This window comes from Castanea sativa, chromosome 12, assembly GCF_040712315.1.
Source record: "Castanea sativa cultivar Marrone di Chiusa Pesio chromosome 12, ASM4071231v1".
Classification (NCBI taxonomy): Eukaryota; Viridiplantae; Streptophyta; class Magnoliopsida; order Fagales; family Fagaceae; genus Castanea; species Castanea sativa.
Window position 1 is genome coordinate 48,358,287 of NC_134024.1, and position 16,352 is coordinate 48,374,638.

Genomic DNA, 16,352 nt, shown 5'->3' on the forward strand with positions numbered 1-16,352 from the left:
TAATATTAGTTCAATATTTTTCACGTAGAAGCAATCAGAACATCCCATTAATCTAAAAGCAAAATAATGTAATGTTGACCCATTTAAATTAAATCCATGGGGTCATAATTTTACTCCTTTCATCTATATATTGCCATCAGAATATATAGTGCAACATATTACAAAAACAATAGAAGAAATTAATCATGTCCCATGCGAAATTTAAACACCATAATTCTCAATGGACCATCATTCAAGTTGTTAGGTTAATGAAATATAGCTTAGTTTTTCTTAGAAAATAAAATAAACGAGAAAAAGGTTTAATTGGTCTGTACATGCGGGATGCGGCTATGCCCTAAGTCAAGATTGGTCAAAATAACAAGTTCCAAAATCTTGAATATGGCTGGGTAACTTACTTGAGCTTTGATGAGGGTTGGTTGAGAGTCCACCATGACGTATTACCTTTAACAAGAACATGAACAACCAGGGGCGGCTGTACATACATTTGAACCCCTGACTTGAAAAAAATATATATTTATTATATATATATATATATATATATATATATATATATATTGCTTTACTAATTTAATTTATTCTTAAAAATATTTTTGGACACCTTGTTTTAAATCTTGCACATCCTGATCACATATCAGCTTATCCCACAATCAAACAACAACTTAGTGTATTATTTATGTATGAATGAGTATGAATGTGTGAGTTGATAACTATATAGTGCAAGTAGAGTTGAGTTTTTTCATTTAGTTTAAAATATTTTTATAAAAAAAATGACAAATATATAAACACATTTGCATAAAACAAAAATATTATACAAACTTAACAAAATAAAATGGTCATACTTACATTGACAATAGATAATGAAAACTGATAATAAACTATCATAAGACAATTTTAAAATATGAAAACTCGTAGAAAGAAATTGTAAAATTTCGTGTATTTGTGTGTATGTTTTTTTTTTTTTTGGTATAACTCAATATATTCAAGTTCTTTTTTTTTAAATTAAATTTTTATTTAATTTAAGTTTCTTAATGACCCTCTAGAAAAAATTCCTAAAGTCGCCACTGACAACCATGGCATCTTGAATAAAACATGAAAACAAAAGAATAAATCATCATTTTTCTTTTCTTTATTGTAAACCGAACTTATGTTTACCGTGGAAACATGGCAAAATAGGTCATTTGCCATATATCTACTACACCTACAACATATTCGTACACATGCTTTAATGGCTAGTATTTTCAGCAATGACACCAAGCTAACCTTTTTTGAGTTTACACAAATCCAGTGACTTCTTAAACATAAGAACCATTGCACCAAACCTAACAAGCATGCGTTTTTATGCAACTATGAGTTACGTACTTTACTAGACATTATATGCACATATTTTGGTGGATTCAGTGGCGGTGCAACGTTTAAGTCAGGGTGTTCTTGGCTATGAGTTACGTACTTTACTAGACATTATATGCACATATTTTGGTGGATTCAGTGGCGGTGCAACGTTTAAGTCAGGGTGTTCCCAAGAACACCCTGACCTGAAAAAAAAAATTATATATAATAATTAAAAAATATATATTTGTTTACCCTTGGAAAAAAAAATTAGAAACACCCTCACCCAAAATTAGGAACAGCCTCAAAAACTTTTGAACCAATCCATAATTAGTATAAAAACAACATACCCAAAAAAGAATGCAAAATAACAAGGACTTAATAACCACACCAAAAAAAAAAAACTCTTCATTTACAAATCCCTAATAGTAATACCCAGTATAAAAGAAAAAAATGATAAAAAAAAAAGGAAAAGGAAAAGTAAAAACCCAAATGTCTCTCATGGTTGCTATGCACACCAGACCCAATTGTGTCGCTAGTAGCCATGTTGCCTCCGTGCCTCAAGCAGTGTGGCCGATACCATACCGGTACCGGCCGTACCGGCCAGTGCACCGGTACCGGTACACTTCTATATTGTACCGGAAAAAATACCGGCCGTACCGGCCGCGTACCGGCCAATTTCGGGCAATACTGGCCGGTACCGGGCATACCGGCCGGTACAGAAAAAAGCTTTTTTTTTTTTTTAGTTTTGTAATTTTTGAATTTTTGTAAAGGCATAATGGTAACTTATTTACATTAACTTCTTAGTATTATTTGTTTTCTTAGTATGCAATGAACAACTGAGTTTTCTATTTTTTATATTGTGTTTTTTTTTTCTTTTATTTGATACTAAAGTCTAAAACTATGAATAATTTGTTTTGAATTGAGGTAATGTTATATAATAAACTTTTATATTTACTATAATATAAGTGAAATATTATATGTTTATAAACATGGTTATAGAGATTTTGGTATGTGTGTGTGTGTATATATATATATATATATAAAATAGCGGTAAACCCGAAACGGTACACCGGTATTGACCGGTATCCGAAATATATCATACCGGTGGCCAAATCGGTACAGCCTCCAATACGGTATTGACTTCCTTAGCCTCAAGTAGCAGTAGCCACAACCACAACCACAATCAACGGAACAGGGCCATTCACAAATAATGTATGTCACTTTATTTGTTGTACTCTACAACTTTACCAGTTTAAATTTGCAATAATAGTGCTAATGGTTTTCATTTGTGTGCATTGTAATTTGTGTTGCATTGTGATATGTGCTAAACGAAAGGTTTGGATTTGTGCTACAGTGTGAGTGGCTTGTGGATTTGTGCCATGTAATATTTTAAGTTTAAATCTATTATATATGTTTATATTTGTGCTGATAGTGATATGTGAGTTATAGATTTAATTGTGTTGATTTTTATTTTTATTTTGTTTAAGCTAAATTAATAGTGTGCAACTGTAGATATAAAAGTTATGCTTCTTTCCTATATGTATGTACTTGTTAATAATAAACTATTTGAAAAATTAAGCTCAAAATCAATTATAAAAAATTGCAATACATTTACAAGAATGTATGAAACAACTTTGTTAGTTCAAATTTAATTTATCAATTAATGTATTTTTTTTAGAATAAATTATTTATTTGTACTTAAGAATTTTGTTATATTTAGTTTGCCTCCCCTAGAAAAAGTTTCTGCCTCCGCCACTGGCAGGGATGGAGGCATTAATTGACCGGGGGGCAATGGCCCCCCTAAATTTATTTTAAAAATATATCAGTATCTATATGCATTAATTTTAGTAATTTTGTTCTATAAAATTACATTTTGCTAACAATATCATTGATTCTTTTTAGAATAACGTTACAATTACAAACTTATCTACAATATTTTTATAAACTGTTGAGGTACAAATTCTTATTGGTTTACATTTGGGCCTATTACTTGCATCACTTTTTTACTTACAAATAATCACTATATCAACAATATACCTCTAGCACTCTCCTCATTTTAAAGGCCATTAAAAAAAAAATTGTAAATCTAAAATCTAAAACAATATATACTAGCCCAAAAACATTTGTGGCAACAACAAAAATCACCAATAATAAAGCTAAAAAAAATTAAATCCAATTAACCAATTTTACTCAAACAAACAACTGGCCTTTTAAAAAATTTTAAACAAAATAATTTTGTCTTTACTCAGCAAATGCACACATTAAAAACTCAAAAAAAAAAAAAAAAATTCGTGGCTAGGAAGCCGCTGAACTAGAGGTCAAAGCCCTCTTAACTTAAAGTCCTATCTCCATTTCCAGGTCCCGGTGTTGGTCCTGGTGTCGGTGCTGGTTTTAGTATTGGAGACCCTAATGCTCATACAAATTTCAAAGAAGTGGTAGAAGGCAAGGACGTGCATAGGGACATTCGTAATATTGGAGCTGCAGGCATCGACTTAATTAATGGAGCCAATCATGTTTCCAAAGATGTCATAAGTGTGTTTATGATAGTCAATAAAGAATGAGCCCTAGGTCGTACCTTATTGTGTTTGTTTAGTCATCTCCATCTAAACATGTGGCTACTGCAATAACGCGTTTTACCTATGTTACCTTTTCCATAGGCAATAAATTAGGACCCTGATGCAAGGGATCATTCTTGTCATATAGTGCAGCTCAAAGTACATGCAGCACAAAGCTATGGTTTTTTTTTTCTTTTTCTTTTACCTTATTTTATAAATAATTTTTTAAAAAAAATAGCTTTATTGAAAACAAACTAGAAACCAGTAGCTAGCTAGCTACAACAATGGGCAGAGCTCAGATAATACAAAAATAGCAACACAGCTAAGCAAAGCAAACTCAAGATACAAAATACAAATAGAGCTCACAACTAACAAACGAAACTGTTTTTTTTTTTTTTAATTATTATATAAAAAATAAAATAAAAGCAATCAGAACAAACTAAGGGGTCACAACTATGCTAGCCATCTACTGGCTACAATGATGCATCCAAGCTCTCCGTCAACTTCAGCTCTTAAAGGTGGCGTGAAAATTCCCACAAAGATGCAAGAACCCTGATACTAGACACAAAACAAGGCTAAAATCAAGCTACCAAACTACACTCTTAAATTATATACAACTTATAACGGAGCTTACTATAAACACAAAATTTCTCAATTACAGAAAATCAAACAATTGAAAAGAAATATGATTTGCAAATATAAATCTGTATTGATGAATAATTAGTACAATCTATATTTCAATTCTTTTATAAAAGAATACCCTCTAATTCTATCTTCATTGATCTTGACTTGAACAAGAAATATTCTTGTCTTTAGTTGAAAGGTGGATTGAATGGTCTTCACAAACAAATCTCTAGCTTTGAGCTTATTAGAGATTTATTATTCTTCAAGTCTTCAAATGTGATGGCTTTTAGGTTGAAGTTCTTCGGGGCTTTAGAGACTTGATCTGTTGAGCTTCAAAGATTTGGGTTTGTTGAAGTTTATGGAGGCTTTTTAGCTTACTTCCAAAAGAACTTCAAAGAACTCGAACAAGAGATCTTCTTGACTTTGGTTGGAAAATGAATTGAATGGTCTTTATAACGAATCTCTAGCCTTAAGCTTGTTAGAGATTTGTTGTCCTTCAAGTTCTCCAAGCAAGCCCTTTGAATGTTCTTCAAGTTCTTCAAAGATGCTTCAAGTTCTTCAAAAATTCTTGAGACAGAATTTCTCCAGAGCTTGGGCCTCTTGAAAACTTCCCTTCAAAATGAGAGGGGATGTCCTTTATTTATAGTGATTTCAGAGGATAAGCTCCACTTTAAATTGATATGCTTGAAAGTATGTAGTAGACATTTGATTGGTCCAAATTCTTCTTAGAGATAATTATCTCTATTTATCTATATCATATGTTGATAAAGATAATAATCAACAAAAATAAATAATTATCTCTATTTAATTTATTTTAATAAAGATAATTATCTATCAATTTTGAATAGAAAATTTATCTTTTATTTATTTATTTATTTTAATAAAGATAATTATTCATAAATTTTGAATAGGAAATTTATCTTTATCTTGTGGGTCAAATGACACGTGGCAAATTTTGATATGCCAATGTGATGTCAATTTGGATGACACATGTCATCATCTAATTTAATGACATTAATTTAGAATTTGCTACTAAATTTTGATGTGGCATTTTAAGCTTGTCAGATATTTGTTGTCCTTTAAGTTCTTCAAGCAAGCCCTTTGAATGTTCTTTATGTCATCATCTAATTTAATGACATTAATTTAGAATTTGCTACTAAATTTTGATGTGGCATTTTAAGCTTGTCAGATATTTGTTGTCCTTCAAGTTCTTCAAGCAAGCCCTTTAAATGTTCTTCAAGTTCTTCAAAGATACTTCAAGTTCTTCAAAGATTCTTGAGACAGAATTTCTCCAAAGGTTGGGCCTCTTGAAAACTTCCCCCCCAAAATGAGAGGGGATGTCCTCTATTTATAGTGATTTCAGAGGATAAGCTCCACTTTGAAATTTGCCTCCTACACTTCCATGCCAGCATCATAATGTTTAGACATGGATTCTTAACAAGTCAGAAAGGCCTGCGTTTCTAACGGATGATCTGGAGGGAATGTGACCATTAAGATGTTAGAAAAATAGCATGGAGTGAATCAGAAATTGATATTTTCTATATTCACTTGAAGATGTTATTAAAAGTGGTAAAAATCTTGAGTCCCACATAGGAAAGGAAAGAGATAATATATGAATTTATATGCTCATGAGTTGGACATTAGGTTGGACTTTTGGCATATGTGGACTAGACCTACTTGTCTAAATAATAATATTTTATTATTTTATTTTTTTGAGTCAATTAGTCTGTGCACAACGGTTATTATTGAAACAGAGTTACTGTTCAGTAACGTATAATTTTTCATAGTTTCTCATTCATAAAAAAAAAAAACTACTTTTTCAAAAAACTCTCACAACGAGAATATGTTATGCATTTCATTTTGTGTCAAAAAGAGAGAAAGAGACATTGAGTAGTTCTCAGAGTATAACTTTGTGTACTTCGTTTTTGTGCTATAAATCATTTTATCCTAGAAGGCAAACGTTCATGAGTCTTAAAGCACCACAATGATTATGTGAGGGGCAAAATCTGCTTTATGTGAGGGGCACCACAAGACTTGATCTAAATCATTCATCCTTCACGCATTTGGTCTATGAGTTTTTAATTATTTGCAGATTTCTTCTTATATATATTCAGTATTTGTTTATTACTTTTGTCTATCACATCTATTTGTGTTATTGTTTATTTTTAGATCTATATATTATTCCTTTTGCTTTATTACAAAAGTAAATTGTTAAAATATATCCAACGTAATATTGGTTTGACTAACTTCATATACTACCGAGCGTGCACTTTTCTATTCCTCTGACTCCAAATATGATAGAGAGTGGCTAGGGCTATCCTATCTTACCAAAATTGGCAAACAAATTTTACCAATTCCCTATTTGATAACTTCATCCCAATCAAAGGGTACACACTGCCTAGCTCATACACAGCCAAGAAACCCACTCCCATAACCTCTAAGAGGAGCATTCGAAAAATAAATGATTTCTACACTCCATCTGGTTTCTGCAGAAGCCACACTAAGCACATCTCCTTTCCAGCTCTGCATAACCATTCTATCACAAGGGGTTATCCTATCCTGTATGGCTAACCAGTAACCATGTTCATTTTGATGACATTTTGTTGTAGAATGAAAGCATGTCTAGGCACAATAGCTTAATACTACACCAATACCCACCAACCAACTTGAGCTTTTCTTGTTCGAATTGCCTCCCAAGCAGATTTGCTACCTCATAAAACTGGACCTGATGACAACCAGTTAGGATGATTCTTAATACTTCATTTCTAGGAGCTCTTTAGCTCATGCCAATTATCTTTTCCATACTGGAGCAAGTGTAAGATCCACCACTCCTTTCCTGTAGTTTTTATTATTTTTTCTTCAGACTTGACAGCTCCCTGATGCAAAATGAAGTTCTTTCGACTCTAAATATGAATGGATCCCACACATCATCAATAGATTCTTTACAGCACATTCCTCTACCTTCTCTCCAAATTCTGAGCAAAAGAGCACTTGAAGAGTAGTTGATTTCTATTCTCATAACGAGAACTACAGAGCCATATAGCAAGTCCTGCCCGATTATCTATATTTAGCCAACTAGTGGTGGAGACGGATTTTTTTTTTTTTTTTTTTTTTTTGGTAGAAAACAATAATCAATTAAGAAACTAAATAGCATCTACATAGAGAGACTGGGTCTCTCATAATACATTCCAACAGAATCACAAAACAATAACCTAGAAATGTCTATAGGCGGACTATCAAATAACAAAAGTTCTAGGTTTGCACCAGCTCCTATCTTTGCCAGAGCATCCGTACATTTGTTGGCTTCACGATAACAGTGTTTCATCCTCACTTGAGGAATTTTGTTGATGAGGGTCCTGTAATCCATAATAAGGGAGGCATGTATTACTATCATTACTAAAGACCCAACCAAGCATAATGATAGCATCAAATTCAATCTCAACAACCAATAAATTTAAATTAATACAAAGCATAAGTCCATTTCTCAAAGCCCAGAGCTCGGTATCTACACTGGAGGTAGAAATTTAGTTTAGAGGAGGCAATATTTTTTAATATATACAAGATAGAAAATCTACTCTAGCCTACTCTAAATTTATATGTGTATGAATTAAAATAAAAAGGTTGAGAAAAAAATAATTCCAAAGTTTTCCATTAATATAAGTAAAATTAATTAATCAAGTCAAAAAGTTAATCAACATATATAATATAATACATATGTGTGTGTGTAAAAATTTTTTTTTTTTTTTTCGTATTTGATTTCAATTTTTTTTTTTTTTGTGGTTTGTGTTATTAGAGTTGAAACTTAGTATAACAATTGCTATCCTTAATTAAAATACTTTAAACTCTAAGGTCACCATAAGTATATATTTCAAACAATTAAATTACATAAATCAAAATAATTAATATTTAGTCATTATTAGATATAGTTAAAAAGATTAACTTAAATATAAGATATTTATGATAAGTCATGGATTACAGTAAACTAAATTATAAATTTCATTTATATGATAATACCCTTGAAATTTTTAAAATGTTCTCTATATGCCTTTGATTTTTAAAAAGACTGTACAATATTTTTAAATTACCTTAAAAGTATCAATGATTATTCTTTTGCTTTAAATTTCATTTCCAACTATTCAAAAGAAGGATATTGCCACAAAAAAAAAAACATTAACAAAAGAAAGAAAAGAAAAACAACAAAAAATAAAATTTAATTAATTTGTACATGGGTAATAGGATGTTGTAATAATGTATCATTTTATAATGCCAAGCTAGACATGGCTAAGGATAAAAATTGTAGACTATTTGAGAGAATTAGAAATATCTTTATATAAAAAAAAAAAATCCATATCTTAATTTCTATTTTAAAAAATTAGATAACAAGAAAGGTAGGGGAAGGTTTGGGTGGGGTAGGGGGGGCAAGCTCTATATTCAAATTGATAACGCTGAGTTTTTCATTAGAAAAAATAATAGTGATGACAAAAATATTGATTGGCCTATGCCCTAACTCAGAGATTTGTCTAACCAACCTGTATTGAAAGCTTGAATATAACTCGAGTCAGGGATAGAAATAGGATTCGAACCTGGGGAGAGCCAAAGCTTAAAACAAAAAAAAAATTATGAAAATAAAAACTAACATCTATTTCATATTCAACAAAATATTACATATAAAATAAGTGTTTCTTAAACATTTAATATTATAAAAATGTCGACAAAGTATAACATACAAAATAAATATTTCTTAAACATTTCAACACATTTATCAAAATGGAACTCAACGCTCTTTTAAGTCTCAAAAGTCGTCTATGATTGATTTTGTACCAAATTTTGCAGCAATCTCCTTCTTAATGTACAAAATCATTGAGTCCATTAGAAAATCATCTTCCATCTCATTGTGAAGCCTATTCTTGATAATATTCATGGCTGAAAATGCTCGCTCTGTAATTGCAGTAGAAACTGGAAGTGTAAACACAAGTGTAATCACTCTATAAATATATGGGTAAAATAATGATTTTCGATTTTTTACCAACCATTGGCACAACTCAGAAATACTTGATAACTTCTTGAAGTCCAGATGCCAAACTACATTGTGCTCATAATGATCAACTTTTGCCTTTAAAAGTATTATTTCTTGATCTGTAAGGTCTTTCGGATAAAACTTACTTACTAACAACAAAATGTTTATACTTCTAAAAGACTCACGTGCCTCTTTAGGATCAAGAGCTGAACTAAGATTAAGTAATTCCACCGCATGCTTACCAAATCGATGTTTAATTCTTGTAATATAGAATCTATCGCGGCATAAAAAATATCTACCCGATAATGATGCTCAATTGTGAAGTCATCTTGTTAATAACGAGCTAGACCTCCTCTCTCAACATAACGAGCATTCATATATGGGACATCTATGTCACGTGCTTCACAAAATGATTTCCCAGTGGTAAGTAAATTATCCCACTCTTCATCTCTGAATTGAGAACCCTAACGAGTATCTCCAGCCCGTTGTAATGTGCTAATCTGATTAAGTCCTCTTCCAGTTTCAAGCTCACCAATTTCAACAAAATATGCAATTTGATCAGCATAAGCTTTTTTTAATTGCTCAGTACGCTTGCAGAAGCGCCAACAACATTGACAATAGAAGATAATCTATTAAAAAAATTTGAACAAGAATAACTTCTTTTAATGCTGCCACTAATGCTAATTGCAAGCGATGTGCAAAACAACGAATGTAGTAAGCATATGGACAATCATTTGAAACCAAAGCTTTTAATCCATTCCACTCACCTTGCATATTGCTTGCACCGTCATATCCTTGCCCTCGAATATCTTGAATATCCAGACTATGATGTGAAAAGACATAATATATTTCATCTTTTACGGTTAATGTCGTAGTATTGGGGACATGAACTACCCCAAAAAAACGTTCTCGAACAAAACCATCTTTGTCTACAAATCTTATAACAATAGCCATTTACTCCTTCATTCATCACAAGCTTCATCAACAATTAGGCAAAACTTTGCATCACCAATTTCTTCACAAATTGTCTTCTTCACCTTGTTTGATAATACATGTAAGATTTCCTTTTGGATTTTTGGTGATTTGTAAGAGGCATTTTTGGGAGCTTTCTCTATTGCTTTTGCAACATATTCATTATATGATACCACCAAATCCAATATTTCAAGAAAATTCTCATGATTAATTGAATCAGAACTTTCATCTCGTCCTCTAAAAGCAAGTCCTTGAAATGCAAGCACTTTGACAACATCAATTGAGGCCTTTACCATAATCGATTGCTTGCAATTTGATCAGAATTGAAATTTTCAAGTACCTTTTGTATGTGTTGAGACTAGTTCATCAAATCTATCATGGCTTGCTCGGAAGCTCTATGAAAAGAGTTAGGTTCTTTGCCCTTATGATTCAAAAAGAAACAATTATTTCCATCATTAACTTTCTTCCGATTCTGAAATTTGTCCTTAGTGAGTACATGACTCATAGAATCTCCAATTGGCTTGTCAAAGAGAAAGCATGGTAGACAAAAGTAACATCTTTACTAGGTGAATATTCAAGCCATGTACTAAATGACTTAATTGCAAACTATGAATGTTGAAATTTATGAGAATGACTTCCAAATTTAGTTTTCTTGTACTCATCTAGTTTAGGTTGGTATGGACCAAGCTTAATGTAAGCTCGTCGAATTTCATTAGCATCATAACCCATATTTGCTTACGCATTCCAAGATCACACACAAAACCTGTACTTTTGTCAATGGTGACATTTGGAACTTTTGTTTGGATATTTTCAGAAACTGGGACATCAACGCTAGAGGTTGGCAATCTTGCATCATCAGCTATGACTTCAGAATTATTTAAATATTTTCTTTTGAATAAATTTAATATTGTAATGGACTTACTCATGATCTACAAATCAAAAAAAAAAATGTTTCATTATTTCCATATTTCGTAGTTCTATACACCAACTAGAAAAAGGGACTTCTCAACAAAAAAAAAATCTAAAACCAAAACAATCACAAACAAACAAGCACAAGTTTATATATACTAGCTGATTGTGCTTGGAAGTGTTTACATGCATCTGTTCATGGGTCACATACTGTCGAGTTTACATCTATTAAAAGAGAGAATATTTGTATTCCTGTGCATCCTTAACTTATTTTTTTAGTTTGGTTTGTGTTACTTTATTTTTCTCCACCTCCTAAATTTTCCCTGAAACTGTTTTTAAAACCTATGCTCTCCATAAGGGGAGTTGCCTTAGTTTTCTAAACAACTTATTTTTTATGGTTCCTTGATGAACGAAAATTTAAAAAAAAAAAAAAAAAAGTTTCTTATTACAATGAATGAAAGTTTTAATTTTTTTTTTTAAGTCATAGATAATGTGTGCAATGAAGCTAGTAAATTGATAATGTAGTCAATTTGTGTTTACCAATCTCCTAAATTTGAGAGAGCAAATAGATATTTTTAGTTCATTTTTTTCTTAAATCTCATTATGTGCTTAACTTACCTAAATATAGGAAAAAAACTTATCTTAAAACCTAGGAATCAATTTGAATATAAATAAATTACAAAATTAATCCATTTCCACCTTATTTATTTCTCACTAATTCCAAATTTAAGCATTTTGAATCCAAATAACAATCTATTTAGCACATAACTGAGGTCATAAAAAATTTTATATGATGTTGACCTGTTGAACGATCTCAAAGTTTCTCTCTTGGTAGAAAATAGTTAATTTGCTGTCAATGTGTTTCTTTTTTTTGGTAAACTGTCAATGTGTTTCAAATCCCTATAAATTTCGTATGATCGTCAAATTTGTTTTCATCTTCCTATTAACCATTATATATCAACTTATCAGATCTTTGGGAAAAACTTGAATTTTGTTCTAGCATTGCCTTCGACATTTCTTCATTTCGTTTCTCACATTAAATATTTCTCTATTCTTCCCTGTATACACCAAAATCCTTCACCTTTTCATCATCACAAAACAGGCAACAAGAAGTCATGGCATCTCTACACTCAGTTCCTTACTTGGTTGCATTGGTAACAACATTCTCCATTGTCATTCTTTGTAGCTTATCTCTCATCGAGGCTTCCAATGAGGGCTTTAGCGTGGAGCTAATGCACCGCGATTCTCCAAAATCTCCCCTCTATGACCCTTCAGAAACTCCCCAACAACGGTTAGCCAATGCTTTGCGTCGTTCCATTAACCGAGTCAATCATTTTAGGCCAACTTCTTCATTCTCTACCAATGCACTTGATTCTGAAATAATCTCAAATGAAGGTGAATACCTCATGCAATACGCTGTCGGTACACCACCAGTCCAAGTGTTCGGAATTGCTGACACGGGCAGTGATTTGACTTGGCTACAGTGTAGGCCTTGCACTAAATGCTACAACCAAACATCTCCAATTTTTGATCCTGCAAAGTCAAGCACATATAAAATAGTTCCATGCATTTCACCCCAATGTGATAATGTACAAGGATCTTGCGTAGGCTCTAATTGCGAATATATCGTGTCCTATGGCGATGGATCTACCTCAGTTGGAGACCTTGCTCTCGACACTGTCAAACTGGGATCAACTGCAAGTTTCCCTAAAACTATCATAGGATGTGGACATGACAACTCTGGAATTTTTGGTGCAAAAGGTTCTGGGATTGTTGGCCTTGGAAGCAGCGCGCCTTCTCTTGTTTCCCAGTTGAGAACTTCTATTGCTGGCAAATTCTCCTACTGCTTGATTCCATTTGACAAACCTGATGCCAAAAGCAAATTGAATTTCGGTACTAATGCCGTGGTATCAGGTCCTGGAGCTGTGACTACTCCCTTAGCCACCAATCAAAATAACGACTATTACACCCTAACACTTGAAGCAATTAGTGTTGGCCCAACAAAAATCACCTCGACTTCTGCCAAAGCAGCAGGGGGCAATATTATCATTGATTCAGGCACAACATTGACATTTTTGCCGTCAGACTTGTACACCGGTTTTGAAGCAGCATTAAAAGCCCAAATTAAATTAGCAGTCGTTAAAGACCCGAATAAAACCTTCAGTCTTTGCTTCGACTCCCCCGAATCTACTTTTAAAGTTCCAACTATCATAGCTCATTTCACCGGCGGTGCAGATGTGACGCTGAGTGCGATCAACACTTTCATTGGAGATAAAACAATGTCGTGCATGGCTTTCATTCCTGCAGGTGACTCAATCGCCATTTTCGGTAACTTGGCCCAAGCTGATCAGTTGGTAGGCTATGATATTGTCAAGAAAACTGTATCCTTCAAGCCAACGGATTGCACCAAGGCTTAATAATGCCTCTCTACCTATCTGGTGTTTTTCTTTTTCTTTTTTTTCCCTCTTACAAATTCATACGATAGTTTTTTTAGAATAAAATAGTAAGAAATTGATGAATTGTAGTTCTAATAGATTATGAATTGAATTTTCCTCAAAAAATAAAAAATAAATTGGCTATAAATCATACGATAGGCAACGAAATATTCATACATATATATAACACTGATACTCTTTAAGTCATTTTAACGGTAATTACATGATTTTTAACTTGGGCATAAATTTATTATGATTTGATGTTTGGACTTTCGGTCAAATCTTGACTAATCCTCAATTAGGACTGATAAAACTTAGTCAAAAAAAGTAATTGGGGGATTTTAAACTTTTCGACCGTCAAATGATTTATTTAATATATATTCAAGACAGAAAACAAATAACTATTTCTTATAATTACTTTTTCATTTTCATATTAATAATGCAATTTTTGGCATTGGCTTAAATTGGTAATTTGGCATGCAAATCAAAGCCATACAAGATATGGTATCAACAGTAGAAGCAACAACAATAATAGGCCTCTTCCTTTTGATGTTCTTTTTACATTGCCAAGATTACTAATATTAGCCATATCACACAAAATAACAAAGACAAAGTTCACAAGTTCATATATATTACTAATATTAGCCACATCACACAAAGTAACAAAAACAAAGTTTTTGATAAAACCAAAACAATTAAACCAAAAGACTTTGGTCTCACAAAAAAGTCACTTACCCAAGACTAGTCTCACAAATTCACAATCACAGTACTCACAAAACAATCACTGTCAAAGACTAGTCTCACAATCACAATTTAGTACTCACGTCCTACTGTTCTAGTGTTCCCGCTTTATGTCTTTATAGAAAAAACCAAAACAAAAAAAAAAAACAAAAAAAAAGTTACAAACACAAGTGACTAGTCCACACAAAAAGCCACAATTACACAGTAGTCAATACAAAGCCACAAACTAGTCTAAGGTCCATACAACACACCAGTCCGTAAAAAGTCACAGCTCACAAACACAACACACCAATCACCACAATTCATAAAAAAGGCAAAGGGCAAAGGGCCAAAGGCAGAGCAATATAGCAAAGACAAAACAAAAAAAAAAACACACACACACACACACAAATATGAACTTGAGAGAGGAGAGAAATTTCTCAAATTTATCAGACTCGTGTGTGACTGTGATCAAGGATCTGAGGAGCAGCAACAACAGCAACACTGGATCTGATCCGAGGAAAAGAACAACAACGGCAGGCTAGCAGTGATGAAGGCGTTGATGAGGTTGAGTGGAGGAAGAGTGGAGTTAGGATAAAAATTTAGGAATTGTAATTTAGGTTTTCAGTCTATATATTTTTTTATTTTGTAATTAATTTTAGTTTGTCAAATTTTTTTTTTTTTGGATGAGAGTTTGTCGGTTATTGATGTTATACTTTCAATCCTTTTTTCTTTTTTTTTCTTGTGGGTCAATATCTAAATATTTCAAGGTAGGAGATCCAAAAATATATATATTTAAGAGCAAATCTTAGGGTACGTTTAGTACACTGAATAAGGATTATGACAGAAATTGTAATATTTATTACTAGGGATAAAATGCGTTGTAATGTAATAACTAAACCTATTCATTAGTTTAGTTGTGAGTTATAACATTAAAATGAAACTTAACATTTATTTTAGGAAATCTCTTACTCATACAATTATATCTCCTTAAAAATTGTTATTTTTAAATTTAAGAGAGATATGTGTTATTTTTTATAATTTTTTATTTTTATAATTGTTAGATGTATATGTAAAGTTTGTTTATTTGGGAATATATTAAGTTTTGAAATTATTGCACTTACTAAGGAATCACTAATATAACATTTTAAAAAAGAATAGTTATTCCTCATTGTACGGGACGTTATTCCTCTGTAGGCCCAATACCCACGAAACCCATCACAATAATGCCACGTATACAAGGCCCAAAACTCGTTTGGCCTCAACTCCTAAAGTATCATGTGCGAACACATACTTTACCCGGTCCACAAACATGGTCCGAGTGGTCCTCGTCACCCAACTCAAATCCAAAAAACGCTATGAAGTTAGTTATGACATAAACCACAAAGGTAAGATCTTGCTTGTTGGGGGAATGCAATTTCCCGAGGAGATGAGTCCCCTTAAGTTCAGTGAAGCCTAGGGAGTATTGCTGTCGGGCAGTCCATCCAGTGGTGGAACCAGTTCCAATGTCATTCTCATCATCTCCCACTCACAACTAAATATCCACTTAGAGGAAACAATATTGGACCTTTCTTTCCACTAACCAGGAAAATGATCATAGCTCTTCCACTAACCTTAGACTATAAATAAGAGAGGAAATTTCGATACAAGGGGTTAGCAGTTTGAGAGAAAAACACTAAAAACAAGCGTGATCATTTCTGGAGGAGAGAGTGATAGAAGTTCTGAGGGGATTGAGAACAAGTGCATTCGGGTGACCCTCAACAACTTCTTTCGGGTATGCATACTCATTTT

At 32.4% G+C, this 16,352-nt stretch overlaps 1 protein-coding gene across 1 annotated transcript; it reads left to right on the forward strand.

The window, feature by feature from the left end:
* Nucleotides 1-12,521: 12,521 nt before the first annotated feature.
* On the forward strand, nt 12,522-13,823 carry LOC142620819 (aspartic proteinase CDR1-like). Its single transcript, XM_075794124.1, has one exon. The coding sequence runs from the start codon at nt 12,522-12,524 to the stop codon at nt 13,821-13,823; it is 1,302 nt and encodes a 433-aa protein (XP_075650239.1).
* Nucleotides 13,824-16,352: the final 2,529 nt, after the last annotated feature.